Source organism: Pan paniscus, chromosome 3 (assembly GCF_029289425.2).
Source record: "Pan paniscus chromosome 3, NHGRI_mPanPan1-v2.0_pri, whole genome shotgun sequence".
NCBI classification, from domain to species: Eukaryota; Metazoa; Chordata; class Mammalia; order Primates; family Hominidae; genus Pan; species Pan paniscus.
In genome coordinates, this window is record NC_073252.2 from 151,502,966 (window position 1) to 151,515,418 (window position 12,453).

Genomic DNA, 12,453 nt, shown 5'->3' on the forward strand with positions numbered 1-12,453 from the left:
ACTGTTACTCTGCGGGGAGATATGATGTAATCAAGGCTTACATTTGAGCAGGAGTAAAGGATAGGAAAGTAGATAAGAGACATTTTAGAAGAGAAAACCATCAGGACTTCTTAGCACTAAATGCATACAGGAGAGGAGTCATTTTTTCACATGGCCGTTTACAAAAGATAGCTCCAAGGTTCCAAGCCTGGGTGACTAGAATGGGGAATTCTGATGGAGGCAATGAGCTCATTTTTATGTCTGTCAAAGCAATGCTGTTATCACGTTAAGAGTGTGCACTTTACAGCCAGGCTTCTTCTGGGTTTGAATCTGCATCATCATGTATTCATTCCATAATATTCGGTTAGTTATTTCACATTGCATTTTTCTCCTTCTGCAAAATAAGGATGATAATTGTATACCTACCTCAAAGACTTGTGCAGATTAAATGGGCTAATATGAGAATTACCTTAGAATGGCAGCACTTACAAAGTATTGACAAGTAGTAAGTCTCAAAGTGATAGGTATAATAATGATTCCTACCAACAGAGAGGGATGGCTGAACATTGCAGAGAGATGTGTAGTAGACAGTGGGAGGTGGGGAACTAGAGCTTCGGCAACAAGTTAGGCCTGGAGCTTGAGGTTTGGGCGTTACCCATGTGGTGGTTGGACATGGAGTCTGTGAGGTGTACACAGAGAAAAGACGAGGGCCTTGAGTTCAAACTTTGGGGAGGAGGCAGTGTTGAATTTGCAGACTGGCTGAGGGTGCAGGTATAGCAAGTATACAAAAAGCTAGGCCTAAAGGTGAGGATAGGGCACACTTTCAGGAGCAGAAATAGTCATTGAATTTGGGATAGGTGGGAATGAATGAAGTTAGGAGTTGAACTTAACATCCTTTTGATATGGGCTTTGGAGTCTTACCTGTTGCCCTGCAATGAAGTAGAAACTGATGCTGCCATGCACTGACTCCAGCAGATACATAGCATTGTGTGCTGGGAGGAGAGGCTGGAATGGATTATCCCAAGGTCCCTTCAACCTAAGATGGCCCTAAGGAATAATGGTGCTGCCACTGGCCTCCACCTGCCACATGCGTGGGTGCCATCGCCTATTTCAAACTCTCCTCCCAGTACTGAAGTCTTCCTGGCTCTCTGTGCCAGGCTTAGTTGTGCCCTTGGTTATGGCAGTTTTCTTAATTTCTTCAAGTTATTTTCTTCTGTGTGTCTTTACCATTAGATCCCTGAGGGCATGGGTCTTGCCGTTTACCTCTGTCCCTAGAGTTCAAGGCGGTTCTTGCTGTCGGTCTCAGTGGTTGTATAAGACCCTCCCTCCTTGTTTGGTCTGTAAACCTGTGTAGGACAGACATCTGCATCTAATGGTGGCATTGGGTTCACAGGAGACAGGCCCATCTGAGGGACGTGGATGGCATAGGCTGTACTTTGTGGCCCAAGGTTGTCCCCAACCAAGTCAACCAAGGTGGATTCTCTGGTGCAGATTTGCGGTCAGTGGTTTCTCATTTCTTTCCTGTCTCTGTGACTCACTCCTTGTTTTGTAGAGCTGTTCTTTAAAATCCCTTGAGTGTATTAATACTTTCCATTTCATTGTTCATTTGGCGAAAATCATTCTCAATAAGTACATTCTCAAGTGCAGTGCCCAGTGTTTGTTTTTCTTGCACATTCTTAGAGCCTAATTTTGCGGCTTACAAAATTGTATAAATCTGTCTATATAATACACGTGGAACATTCCTCTGGATTTATTGGCAAGGAAGGTTGAAGCCCAGGTTTGGAATCCGCAAAGTAAATTTTAACCCTAGCTTTGGCTTTTTATTTTCTTTTAAGCAGACTTTTTTCCCTTAGAAAAGTAATTCATGATTATTATAGAAGCATAAAGAATAAGGTAGAAAAAGATTATCCAGAATAAACCACTTTTAACATTTTTGTATTCTTTTCTATGCAGATTTTTAAAAACTATTATCTTAAAATAGTTAAGATAATTATTATTGTCTGTAGCTTTGCCATAAGATTATAACTAAATTTTCTATAAAAATTAAATGGGGAGCTTTGTTTTCAGTGGTTACATAACATTTCATCATTTAACTGTGCCATAATTTAAGCCATTCTCCTGCAGTTGGACATTAAGATTGTTTCCAACTTTTTCTTTCATAAATAAGTCTGTGATGGACAATTTTGTTCCTCTTACCTGTGTACCTGGCAAGTCTTTGTTATAGATGTCAAAAAATAGAATGAAAGGGTATTGATATGGTTTGTCTGTGTCCCTACCCAAATCTCATCTTGAATTGTAACTTCTACAATTCCCACATGTCATGGGAGGAACCCTGTGGGAGGTGGTTGAATTATGGGGGTGGGATTTTCCTGTGCTGTTCTCATGATAGTAAGTCTCACGAGATCTGATGGTTTTAAAAACGGAAGTTTCCCTGCACAAGCTCCCTTCTCTTGTCTGCTGCCATGTGAGACCTGCCTTTCACCTTCTGCCATGATTGTGAGGCCTCCCTAGCCACATGTAACTGTGAGTCCAGTAAACCTCTTTCTTTTGTAAATTACCCAGTCTTAGGTATGTCTATCAGCAGCGTGAAAACAAATACAGGGATCAACTGTGTAAAGCTCCTATGTGTGCTGACAGATTGCTTTCCAGAAAGTTGGTAACAATTTGTTCACGTCATGTCTGAGAATGCTACTTTCATTCTCCTCTGTGCGGCAAAAATTGTTTGCAAAATCTTAGTCAGTGTGATAGGTGAGCAGTTGTGTTTTGGTTTTCTTACTAGGGAAAGGTGAGCATTTTCCTCCATTTTTTGTAGAAGGCTGAAAAACACAAAAAACTATCCATCCAAAATGCTACCACTGAAAAGAAGTTCTGGAAATGTAGAGGTAAATGTCTAACCTAGTTCTGCTTCCACACTTCAGAGGCAGACACAGTGAACAGGATCCTGCTTCCCCAGCCATTTCCTAGTGCTTATGCATCATAAACACATTTGTGTTTTCTAAAACCAAAATGGAAAGAGGAGACACAAGGTAGTCTATAATTCACCTTTTCTAAAAACATTATTTTATGATGGAATATTTTAGACGAGCTCTTCGTGGTTTTTTTTTTTTTTTGCTTTTGTATTTCTTTCATGAATTTATATTTCATGTCCTTTGCCCATTTTTCTTTGGAATGTTTTATTCTCTGTAAGAGCACTTTCTGTGTTAAAGATATCAACTCTATCAAATATTGTGTATCAGAGTTTTTTCTTAGTTTGCTAAGAAACTAAGCAAACTTAGTTATTGCTTATTTGATTTTACTTATACACAGTGGCTTTAAGAATGACTTTTGCAGTAAGTTTGTGATTTCTCTTCTTTGATTTCTTCCTTTGCTTTTAGTAAAGCTTAGGAAATCTTTCTCCACACTGCCATCTGTGAAATCATCACCTCTATCAGAGAGATCAGCAAACGTAACTAGTTCAAATAGTTCAGCTGACGCAGGAGAATCTCTTGAGCCCAGAAGTTCAAGACCAGTCTGGGCAACACAACAAGACCCCATCTCTGCAGAAAATAAAAAAAAATAGCTGGGCATGGTGGCACTTGCCTGTAGTGTCAGCTACTCAGGAGGCTGAGGTAGGCGGTTGCTTGAGCCTGGGAGGTTGAGGCAGCAGTGAACAATGATTGCCTCACTGCACTCTAGCCTGAGCAACACAGCAAGACCCTGTCTCCAAAAAAAAAAAAAAAAAAAAAAAAAAACCCACCAAAAAAACCTCCAAATAACTCAATAATAATGATGACAATAACTAAGTCTCATTTAAATGGCTTATGAGATGCTAGGTAATTTAGTCCACACAATGCTTTGAGGATGACTTGGGAAACTGAGGCAGAGAGGCTAAGTAACTTGCCCAAGGTTACACAGCCAGTAATCAAGGCACGAGATTGAAACTAGGCAGTTTAGCCTCCGAGATATACTCCTAAATGCAGCTCCATGTGACTCTTCAGTTTCCTGGTTAGTCCTGTCCTTCTCTCTCTGGGATCCTCTGTACCAGAAAGCAGCCAGGTGGTGCTTTGCTCTTCCTCGGATTTCTTGGCAAGTCTGCTGCTGTGTGCTCTGGCTCGCTTTCCCTCCCTGTTCTACCTGCTGTCTCCATTGCAGGGCTGTTCTCTCTCAGCCACATCCCTCCTCACTGCCCAGTGCTTCAGAAGGTGCTCCCTGCCACTCTTTCTGGGATACGTCTCACGCCTCTGAATCTAGCTTGTCCTGCATTCCCCTTTTCTTTGTCATACTCACGGAGAACTCTTTGATGCTTCTGGTCACTGAGTCCCGCCTCTCAGTAGTCCTGAATGTACTCACCCTTTCGCTTGCACAGGATGACAGTTCCAACCAGATGGATTTGAGAAAGGCAGCCAAGTATCAGTGACTGCTTACCAGCTCACGCTTTCTCAGACCCCACTGAGAGACTGATTTTTTATTTGTACCTGACCCTGGAGGGATGGATAGGCTCAAGTACTTGCTGTGTCGACAAGCCTTTGCTGGCCCTTGAGTGGACGGGGGTGGGAAACCTCCCCACCAAGTTAGAAATACACAAAGGAACAATACATGAAGAAATGTGGTGCATGTCTGTTTAACATGAAATCCCGAGTCTGCATATCCTTCAGTTTAGCTTCAAACTTAAGCAATTAGCATAAGGTCCTGTACAATAGGGCTTTGTATGCTTAACTTGTCAGGTTTTTAAAATACCTTCAGAATCAGAAAAAGGTTAATACATACTTATTGGGGGAAACAAAGGTGTATAAAGGAGAAATAAAAAATGTCATAATCCCACTGCCTACGCAGTTACAAATCCCATTCCGCTTCTACTTTTTATTTACTGTGGTGTGCACATTGCTTTAATAGATGCATAAGGGTTCTAATATCTCAGACATAGAACTTGAAGGTATTGCAGGTTACCTAAAACCTTTTCTTTTTCTCCTTGCAAGTTATTCGTGTTAGTTGAGTGTATGTTTCAACTTCACAATTCCTACTCTGATTGCTGGGCCAGCCTTCTGAAAGAGAAGGTAAAATGAGCCAATCTTTGCTTTCCATGAAGTGTGAATCCTTCAGTCAGTAGGAAGGGGACTCTTCTGGATCTAGGGAATTTGCCTCTGTGAGGTGCCTGGAGAAGATATATCTTCCTCCTGAAAGGACCTAACACACTGAAGAGTTGTGTCTTTTAAGCCCTTGGGTCTCAGTGTGTGAGCTCCCACCACCGCCTACCCACTGACAGTGTCTCTGCTTTAAGAGGGCAACATGTGGAAGGAAGAAGAATAATAAGGATTAGAATATGTTAAAGACTTGAGCTACTTCATAGTTTGAAAGGGCAAAGGGAATCCATCTCCCCTTGGGTCTGTTAATAGACCATGCCTGACACTGAAAAGAGGAAAAGGCTCCAATTGAGGAAACTATACTTATTTAATACTTATATATATAATGTTTATGCATCTCATGCTGATGCTTTTCAGAACCACATTTTTAAAACATCAGGCATATTCTTGCCTATTTACCCAAGAAGCTTACACTAGTTTGGAGCATTCTATAGAGATTTGGCTGTTCTCCTAAAGTTCGTCTATAAACAAAAACGTAAAGACACAACTTGATCCTAAGTTGAGTTTTTACCTAATTTTTCTTCATAGTACAGTAATTTATGTGAGTTGCACATACCAAATTAACAGGTGAAGGTTGGAGGATTTATTGCTGCAAAGTAAACAGCAAGCTAGTCATAAATTGCTAGCAGATGTTTTTCCTTTTTAGCCTCTTAGGAATTTTATAGGCAACAATTCTTTTTTCTTCTTTTTCTGTGGAGCTTGAGGGAAGTAGAGCAAGAGGGGAAATGAAAACAAACTAGAGGCTGAGAAACATACTTCTCAGTTTTCAACAGCAATGGAACATTCTGAATTCAGATGGAGTTGGTCTTCAAACATTTAAACATGTTTTTATTCATATTTAGTTTAAACCGTTAAACATTTACTTTCTCTTCTTTAGCAAGAAGATCCTTATAGGAAGAAAAAGCTTCAGGAGAAAAGAGAAGGAAATTTACAAAATTTAAATTGGAGTAAAAGTCGAACATGTAGAAAGAACAAGAAAAGAGGTGTTGCTCCAGTCTCAAGGTGCGTAATTCTTACTATCTCTAATATTTTGATCTATTTTTCACTTTATAATTTTGCATTTGGCTATTCACTTTTAAACTTATTTCGGTGATATTAGATACCAATAATATGAGAGTGTAAATGTTTATATCTTAAGATTAAAATACATTTGTAAAATTAACATTTTCCCATTATGTTTTTATTTTGTTAAAAATACCTTAAAGTGACCATTTTGTATCTTTCCTTTACAAAATGCTAACAGATTTGGTAGTTTTTAGGGGAAAAGCATAAGCCATCCCTCTGTGTGGAGACCTTAATTCTGCTTATGAGAGGCAGGGGCATTTGTGGAGCAGGAACTAGAGAAAACCACGGGGCACAGGCAGGCCTCTGCTGTTCCCTGTTCAGCCACTGACCCACCTGCGCTATCTGGGGTCATAATAATGAAACAGAATAGTTACCCCTCAGGTCACCCTTGCTTCAGTCCTGCAGAAGGTAGGTTCTTACAGCTGCAGGAAGTGAGGTACCCAGACAATATGTGGTTTGACAAGCTGGTAAGGGGCAGATCCAGAATTCGAACCCAGGCAGTGTGGCACTCTGCCTTGGAAACCTTGCTTCTTTGAGACACTTAATTTCCCTGACAAAATCTTTTTCTTATTGGTATCCCTTTCTGCTCATCATACTCTTCCACCAGACCCAAAGAGAGGAGGACTCCTATTGTCCCAGATTCATATTTTCACCTCTAATAAGTGTCATGGAAAGAAGTCTGCATGTGTACATGATAAAATACAGATGTGGTTTTTTTTGTGTGTGTGTCTTTTCCAGGCCTCCTGAACAGAGTGATCTAAAGCTTGTGTGCAGTGACTTTGAGAGGTCTGAGCTGAGCAGTGACATCAATGTAAAAAGCTGGTGTATACAGGAAAGCACTAGGGAGGTTTGTAAAGCAGATGCCGAAATTGCAAACAGTTTACCTGCTGCCCAGAGAGAGGCAGGTATGTAATGATACTGAGCTACAAATGGTGCTTCTGTGGGAATTTTTGTTTCCTCAATGAAGTATCTAATAAGAGAAATGACACCTCAGTGATTTTATCTCTACAGGCAACTTAGCTAATAACTAAAGCCCCAGTGGAAAGCTTTCAGGGTGAGACCAGAAAACTAAGATTTGGTTGAGTCTCAGTAGGCCTCTAGTGCTGCCCCCCAGCCCCCCAGTCTGGCCAGTCGTAACTATCCTCAGGCATATTGCTGAAGGAATGATGCTTGCTTGCTGCAGACAGGTCCCTTTTGGTGAAAGGGGGGAGTAGCCAAGTGAGATAGTGCTACCCCCGTACCTGAGTCCAGCAGTTCTGCAGAGCCAGGCTGCTGCCCCACCCAAGGCCTGCTGGGCAGTGTCCCTGGGAGTGGTAGGTAGAGGGACACCCAGTGCTGAGTCCAGGGTCTGGTACCGGATAGTGGGGGCTAGGGCAGTACATGTGGGGTATGGGGTGGTGGGGGTTGCAACCCTCCCAACCAACACCCGCTTTCTCCAGACACATGCCCCATGTCCCGACACAGGCCAGCACACTTAGCTGGTTTCTATCTCCACCCTCTCTTTTTCATTCCCTTGACACATGTGTGTTGCTTTTGGTCTTACTGAAGAGTCTTCCCATTCATGTATCAATATTTTGAAACTCTTAGTGGATATCTTATTGAAAGAGAGGGGGAAAATCACCTATGACTCTCTGGTGCAATAGAGTAGCCTCAGTCTTCTTGATGTAAGTTATTTGTTAATTCTAGAATCATTATTAGATCATGCTTATGTAGTTGGTGTTGGCCCTCTTAGCCCCTAATTGCTCCTGCCATAGGCAGAGTAGACCGCCCATCCCCTATTATTTCTCAAAGTGCAACCATTAGTTTCCATGAACTCCTCCTTTCTTGCTAGATGAGCAGAGGTAGCTGAAGGTGAACCTGGCCCTACTCCTCCTGTCACCTCTCTCTTTCTGTTAGAAATGCATGAGGTTGACAGTTGTTTCAGGGAAACATGACTCCTCTCACTCTTCCTCCAGAAGGTTACTACCAGAAGCCTGAGAAGAAATGTGTGGACAAGTTCTGCTCCGATTCCAGCTCTGACTGTGGGAGCTCCTCTGGCAGCGTGCGTGCCAGCCGGGGCAGCTGGGGGAGCTGGAGCAGCACCAGCAGCTCCGACGGGGATAAGAAGCCCATGGTGGACGCCCAGCACTTCCTGCCGGCCGGTGAGTCCTGAGCAGAGCCCCAGGCACTCTCAGTGGCCCTTCCCTCTGCCCTCCCACGTACCCAGTCCACACAGTCTCGATCTGCCTTCAGGAGTGCAGAGGACAGATGGGACAGTGGCCTTGACCTTTGCTTTGGACTTCACTCACTTTCTTTTTCTTTCCTCCCTCCCGCTTCCCCTCCATCCTTGTCATAATCATCATCGTTTGTTAGTGTCTGTCTTGGAAATAGTTCAGAGAGCTTCTGCATTTAGTTTGTTATTTGTACATTCTTAATGACACCGCATTTGCCATTGTGATGTTTCTTAGGTGTGGACTTCTGTGGCACTAAGTGCATCACATTGTGCAGCCATCGCAACTGTCCATCTCCAGAATTTTTTATCTTTCAAAACTGAAACTGTACCCATGAAACAATAACTGTATTGCTCCCTCCCTGTAACCCTTGCTCACCCCTCTTCTACTTTCTGTGTCTATAAATCTGCCTACTCTGGCTATCTTATGTAAGTGGAATCACACAGTATGGTTTTCTTTTTGTGACTGGATCATTTCAGTTAGCATAATGTCTTCAATGTTCAAAAACATTGTAGCATGTGTCAGCATTTCCTTCCCTTTTATTGCCGGGTAATACTCCATTGTATGTGCAGACACTTGGATGATAACTTTCACCTTTTGGTTTGTTCTAATAATGCTGCTGTGAACATTGGCTGTCCCTTATTTTTGAGAAAGTTTGAGAAAGTTAATGATGTCAGAGAGGTCACGAAGCATCTGCGTTTCAGTTACCCAGAGCTAACAACTCTTAATTTTGCCATATTTGCTTTTTTTTTAAAATCATCTGTTCACTTCTCCCTTCCCAAGAGAATCACTGTTTACTGTCATGAATTTGGTCTGGGTACTTTTAGTCCATTTTAAATTTTACATTCATATATCCATCAACAAAATATTGACTGTTAGTCTTTAACTTACATAAATGAAATCATACTTCAGTGTAGCCTTCTGCATCTTGCTCTTTTCACTCAGTTTTTTTTTTTTTAATAATTTTTTTTTTTTTTTTTTTGAGAAGGAGTTGCTCTGTTGCCCAGGCTGGAGTGCAGTGGTGGGATCTCGGCTCACTGCAACCTCCGCCTCTCGGTTTTAAGTGATTCTTGTGCCTCAGCCTCCCAAGTAGCTGGGGTTACAGGCATGTGCCACCATGCCCGTCTAATTTTTGTATTGTTAGTAGAGACGGGGTTTCATCATGTTGCCCAGGCTGGTCTCTAACTCCTGGCCTCAAGTGATCTGCCCACCTTGGCCTCCCAAAGTGCCGGGATTACAGGCGTGAGCCACTGCGCCCGGCCTACTCAGCATTGTTATTTTTACCTTTACATCTATCTGAAGATGTAGTTCCATTCCTTTTAACTGTTGTTTTCAACATAGTAAACTTTTAACTTTAGTAAAAAGAAAGGGTGGTGAGATTTTGCAGTTCCTGTTTGTATGGCACCTTGCATTTGTCAAGCATGCTCACGGGTGCCCACACGCCCCGTGAGAAGGGCAGGGCAGGTGTCCCTGTTCTCGCTGTCATCTGAAGACTCAGCCTCAGAGAGGATGCCTGAATCCTTTGACACCATGCAGTCAGTAGCTGAGTCTTGAACCCGGGGCTTCTTCCCCCAGATCCCAGTGCACTTCCCACCTCATCTCCTATTCTCCTCATGGGCTGTTCTACACGATGAACACAAGCCATAGAGAATTTCCTTCAGCAGGCTGCAAGCTGTACTATTTCTTCTCTCTCCCACCAGCAGTGAGACCTTAAAAGAAAGTCTTGTCTGAGAGACTAGTGCAGTAGCAGCCATGAAAACCTAGAGGAAGTGCCTGCATGTACGCGATTCCACTCAGCAGTTCTCTGCATTTTCAGTTTTCCCTGTCTTGTCTCGCTCAGCCTTTTTAGACATTGTTGTCTTAATGGCCCCGCATAAAATGTTCCCAGCACTGATACATTCTGTGCATGTGCATCTACCACAGAAGACTGAAGGTTTGCCTGATGATTCCAGTGTGGGATTTTAAAAATGGAGGCTGGGCGCGGTGGCTCACACCTGCAATCCCAGCACTTTGGGAGGCCGAAGCAGACAGATCACTTGAGGTCAGGAGTTCAAGACCAGCTGGCCAACATAGCAAAACCCCATCTCTACTAAAAATTCAAAAACCAGCTGGGCGTGGTGACGAGCGCCCGTAGTTACAGCCACTGGGAGGCTGAGGCAGGAGGCGGAGGTTGCAGTGAGCCGAGATCGCCACTGCACTCCAGCCTGGGTAACAAAGCGAGACTCTGTCTTGACAAAAAAAAAAGGGGGTACATTAGTTAAGAAAAACTACAAGTGTGTCTTTTGCTTGAGGGAAAGGCTAACATTAGTAGAATGATGAAAATTATTAATGGTGTTGCTGTACAGTAGCATAGTATGCAGTCTTTAAGTTGCATTTGAAGGTTATATAATAGCAGGGAAATGTCCCCAGTGTAATAAATGGTGTAAAAAAACAAAAGACAATGTATATGTGAAATATGATTCCAATTTTATACATATACACACACACATAAAGGAGACTGTAAAGAAATTTGGGAGGCCGAGGCAGGTGGATCACCTGAGGTCAGGAGTTCAAGACCACCCTGGCCAACATGGCAAAACCCCATCTCTACTAAAAATACAAAAATTAGCTGGGCATGGTGGTGCACACCTGTAATACCACCTACTTGGGAGACTGAGGCAGGAGAATTGGTTGAACCCGGGAGGTGGAAGTTGCAGTGCACCGAGATCACACCATTGCACTCCAGCCTGGGCAACAGAGTGAGACTCTGTCTCAAAAAAAACAAAACAACAACAACAAAAAGAGATTGTAAAGAAATATACCTAAATGTTCATAATTGTAGTATAATTGCACGATTCATGTTTAATGTTTAATTAAAAAATGTGAGACTATCAGTTTAAAGTGAAAAATCAGTCATGCGTTAATGATATTAATAACCTATGCATTTTAATACCGAATATACAGTTGAAGTGTACTTTTTAAAACTTGTGATAATGTGTTTCTTTTAATGCAGGAGACAGTGTTTCACAAAATGATTTTCCTTCTGAAGCTCCCATCTCCTTGAATCTTTCTCATAACATCTGCAATCCCATGTAAGTTTTTTATTTTCCAGCTTTTACAGTATGTTTTGTGTGCTGCTTTTTCTACCAATTAGTGTGTTTCTTCTTTGTACTTGGTTCTGCAGGTTAAAATATGAAAACTTTTTAAAGATGCAGGAAAGTAAAATCTGATTTTATTAATAATTCAGGAGTGGTGCAAGTAAACATGGTTCATGTGGGAGAGGCTCAGGTATCGCTATTTTTTTTCAGACAGGTAGCCACGTTAGAAAATACCTAATTTTTGAGGCCAGCCGTGGTGGTTCACACTTGTAATCCTAGCACTTTGGGAGGCCAGGGTGGGAGGATCTCTTGAGTCCAGGAGTTCAGGACCAGTCTGGGTAACATAATGAAACTCCATCTCTAAAAAGAATTTCACTTTTTCTTTTTAAATTAGGCGTAGCGGCGCACGCTGTATTTCCAGCTACTCGCTGAGGCTAAGGTGGGAGGATCCCTTGATCCCAGGAGATCGAGGCTGCAATGAGCTATGATCACACCACTACATTCTAGCCTGGGTAACAGAGCGAGATCCTGTCTCAGAAAAGAACACCTTATTTCTGAATATAGAAGGAGGAAGCAGTAGTTATTATAAAGATGGGAATCATTTACCCTTTGCTAGGCCTTGAAATAAAACTGAGCATTGATAATTGAGGAAATTTTGCAAGAACCTAGTAGATACATGTTTCCAGTTCTGCCCTATGATGATTTCTGCAGCACTGGACAAAATAAACAAGTACAATTTATTGAGTGAGAGACGAGGAGGGTGGGTAAGAAGGAGGAGAGTTCAGTGTGAGAAATGAACTTGGTTTCTTAGGTGCCTCCCTCTTGGTAAGAGGACAAAGGATGCAGTTAAGTGGGTGAGTTTGTGAGGAAGGAAACTTGACTAGTGCACAGGAAAGCTCTTCATGGGTTTATTGGGGGTAGGTTGTCAGTAAAGGAGTAAGAATTGCTGCTAACTGCTAGCCTAGGCACACTCCCCAATCAGCCTCCTTCCCTTGGGCCACA

At 42.4% G+C, this 12,453-nt stretch overlaps 1 protein-coding gene across 8 annotated transcripts in view; it reads left to right on the forward strand.

The window, feature by feature from the left end:
• TMEM131L (transmembrane 131 like) overlaps nucleotides 1–12,453 on the forward strand; it is a 170,717-nt gene that overhangs the window by 148,817 nt on the left and 9,447 nt on the right. For 7 of the 8 annotated variants that reach the window (XM_003822591.6, XM_034959296.3, XM_008976170.5 and 4 more), the window contains 4 exons: nucleotides 5,977–6,101; nucleotides 6,903–7,069; nucleotides 8,120–8,305; nucleotides 11,367–11,445. In XM_003822591.6, the coding sequence (XP_003822639.4) occupies nucleotides 5,977–6,101; nucleotides 6,903–7,069; nucleotides 8,120–8,305; nucleotides 11,367–11,445 (557 nt within the window). The remainder of the gene's footprint in view (nucleotides 1–5,976; nucleotides 6,102–6,902; nucleotides 7,070–8,119; nucleotides 8,306–11,366; nucleotides 11,446–12,453) is intronic. The other variant, XM_024928630.4, reaches the window with a different exon arrangement.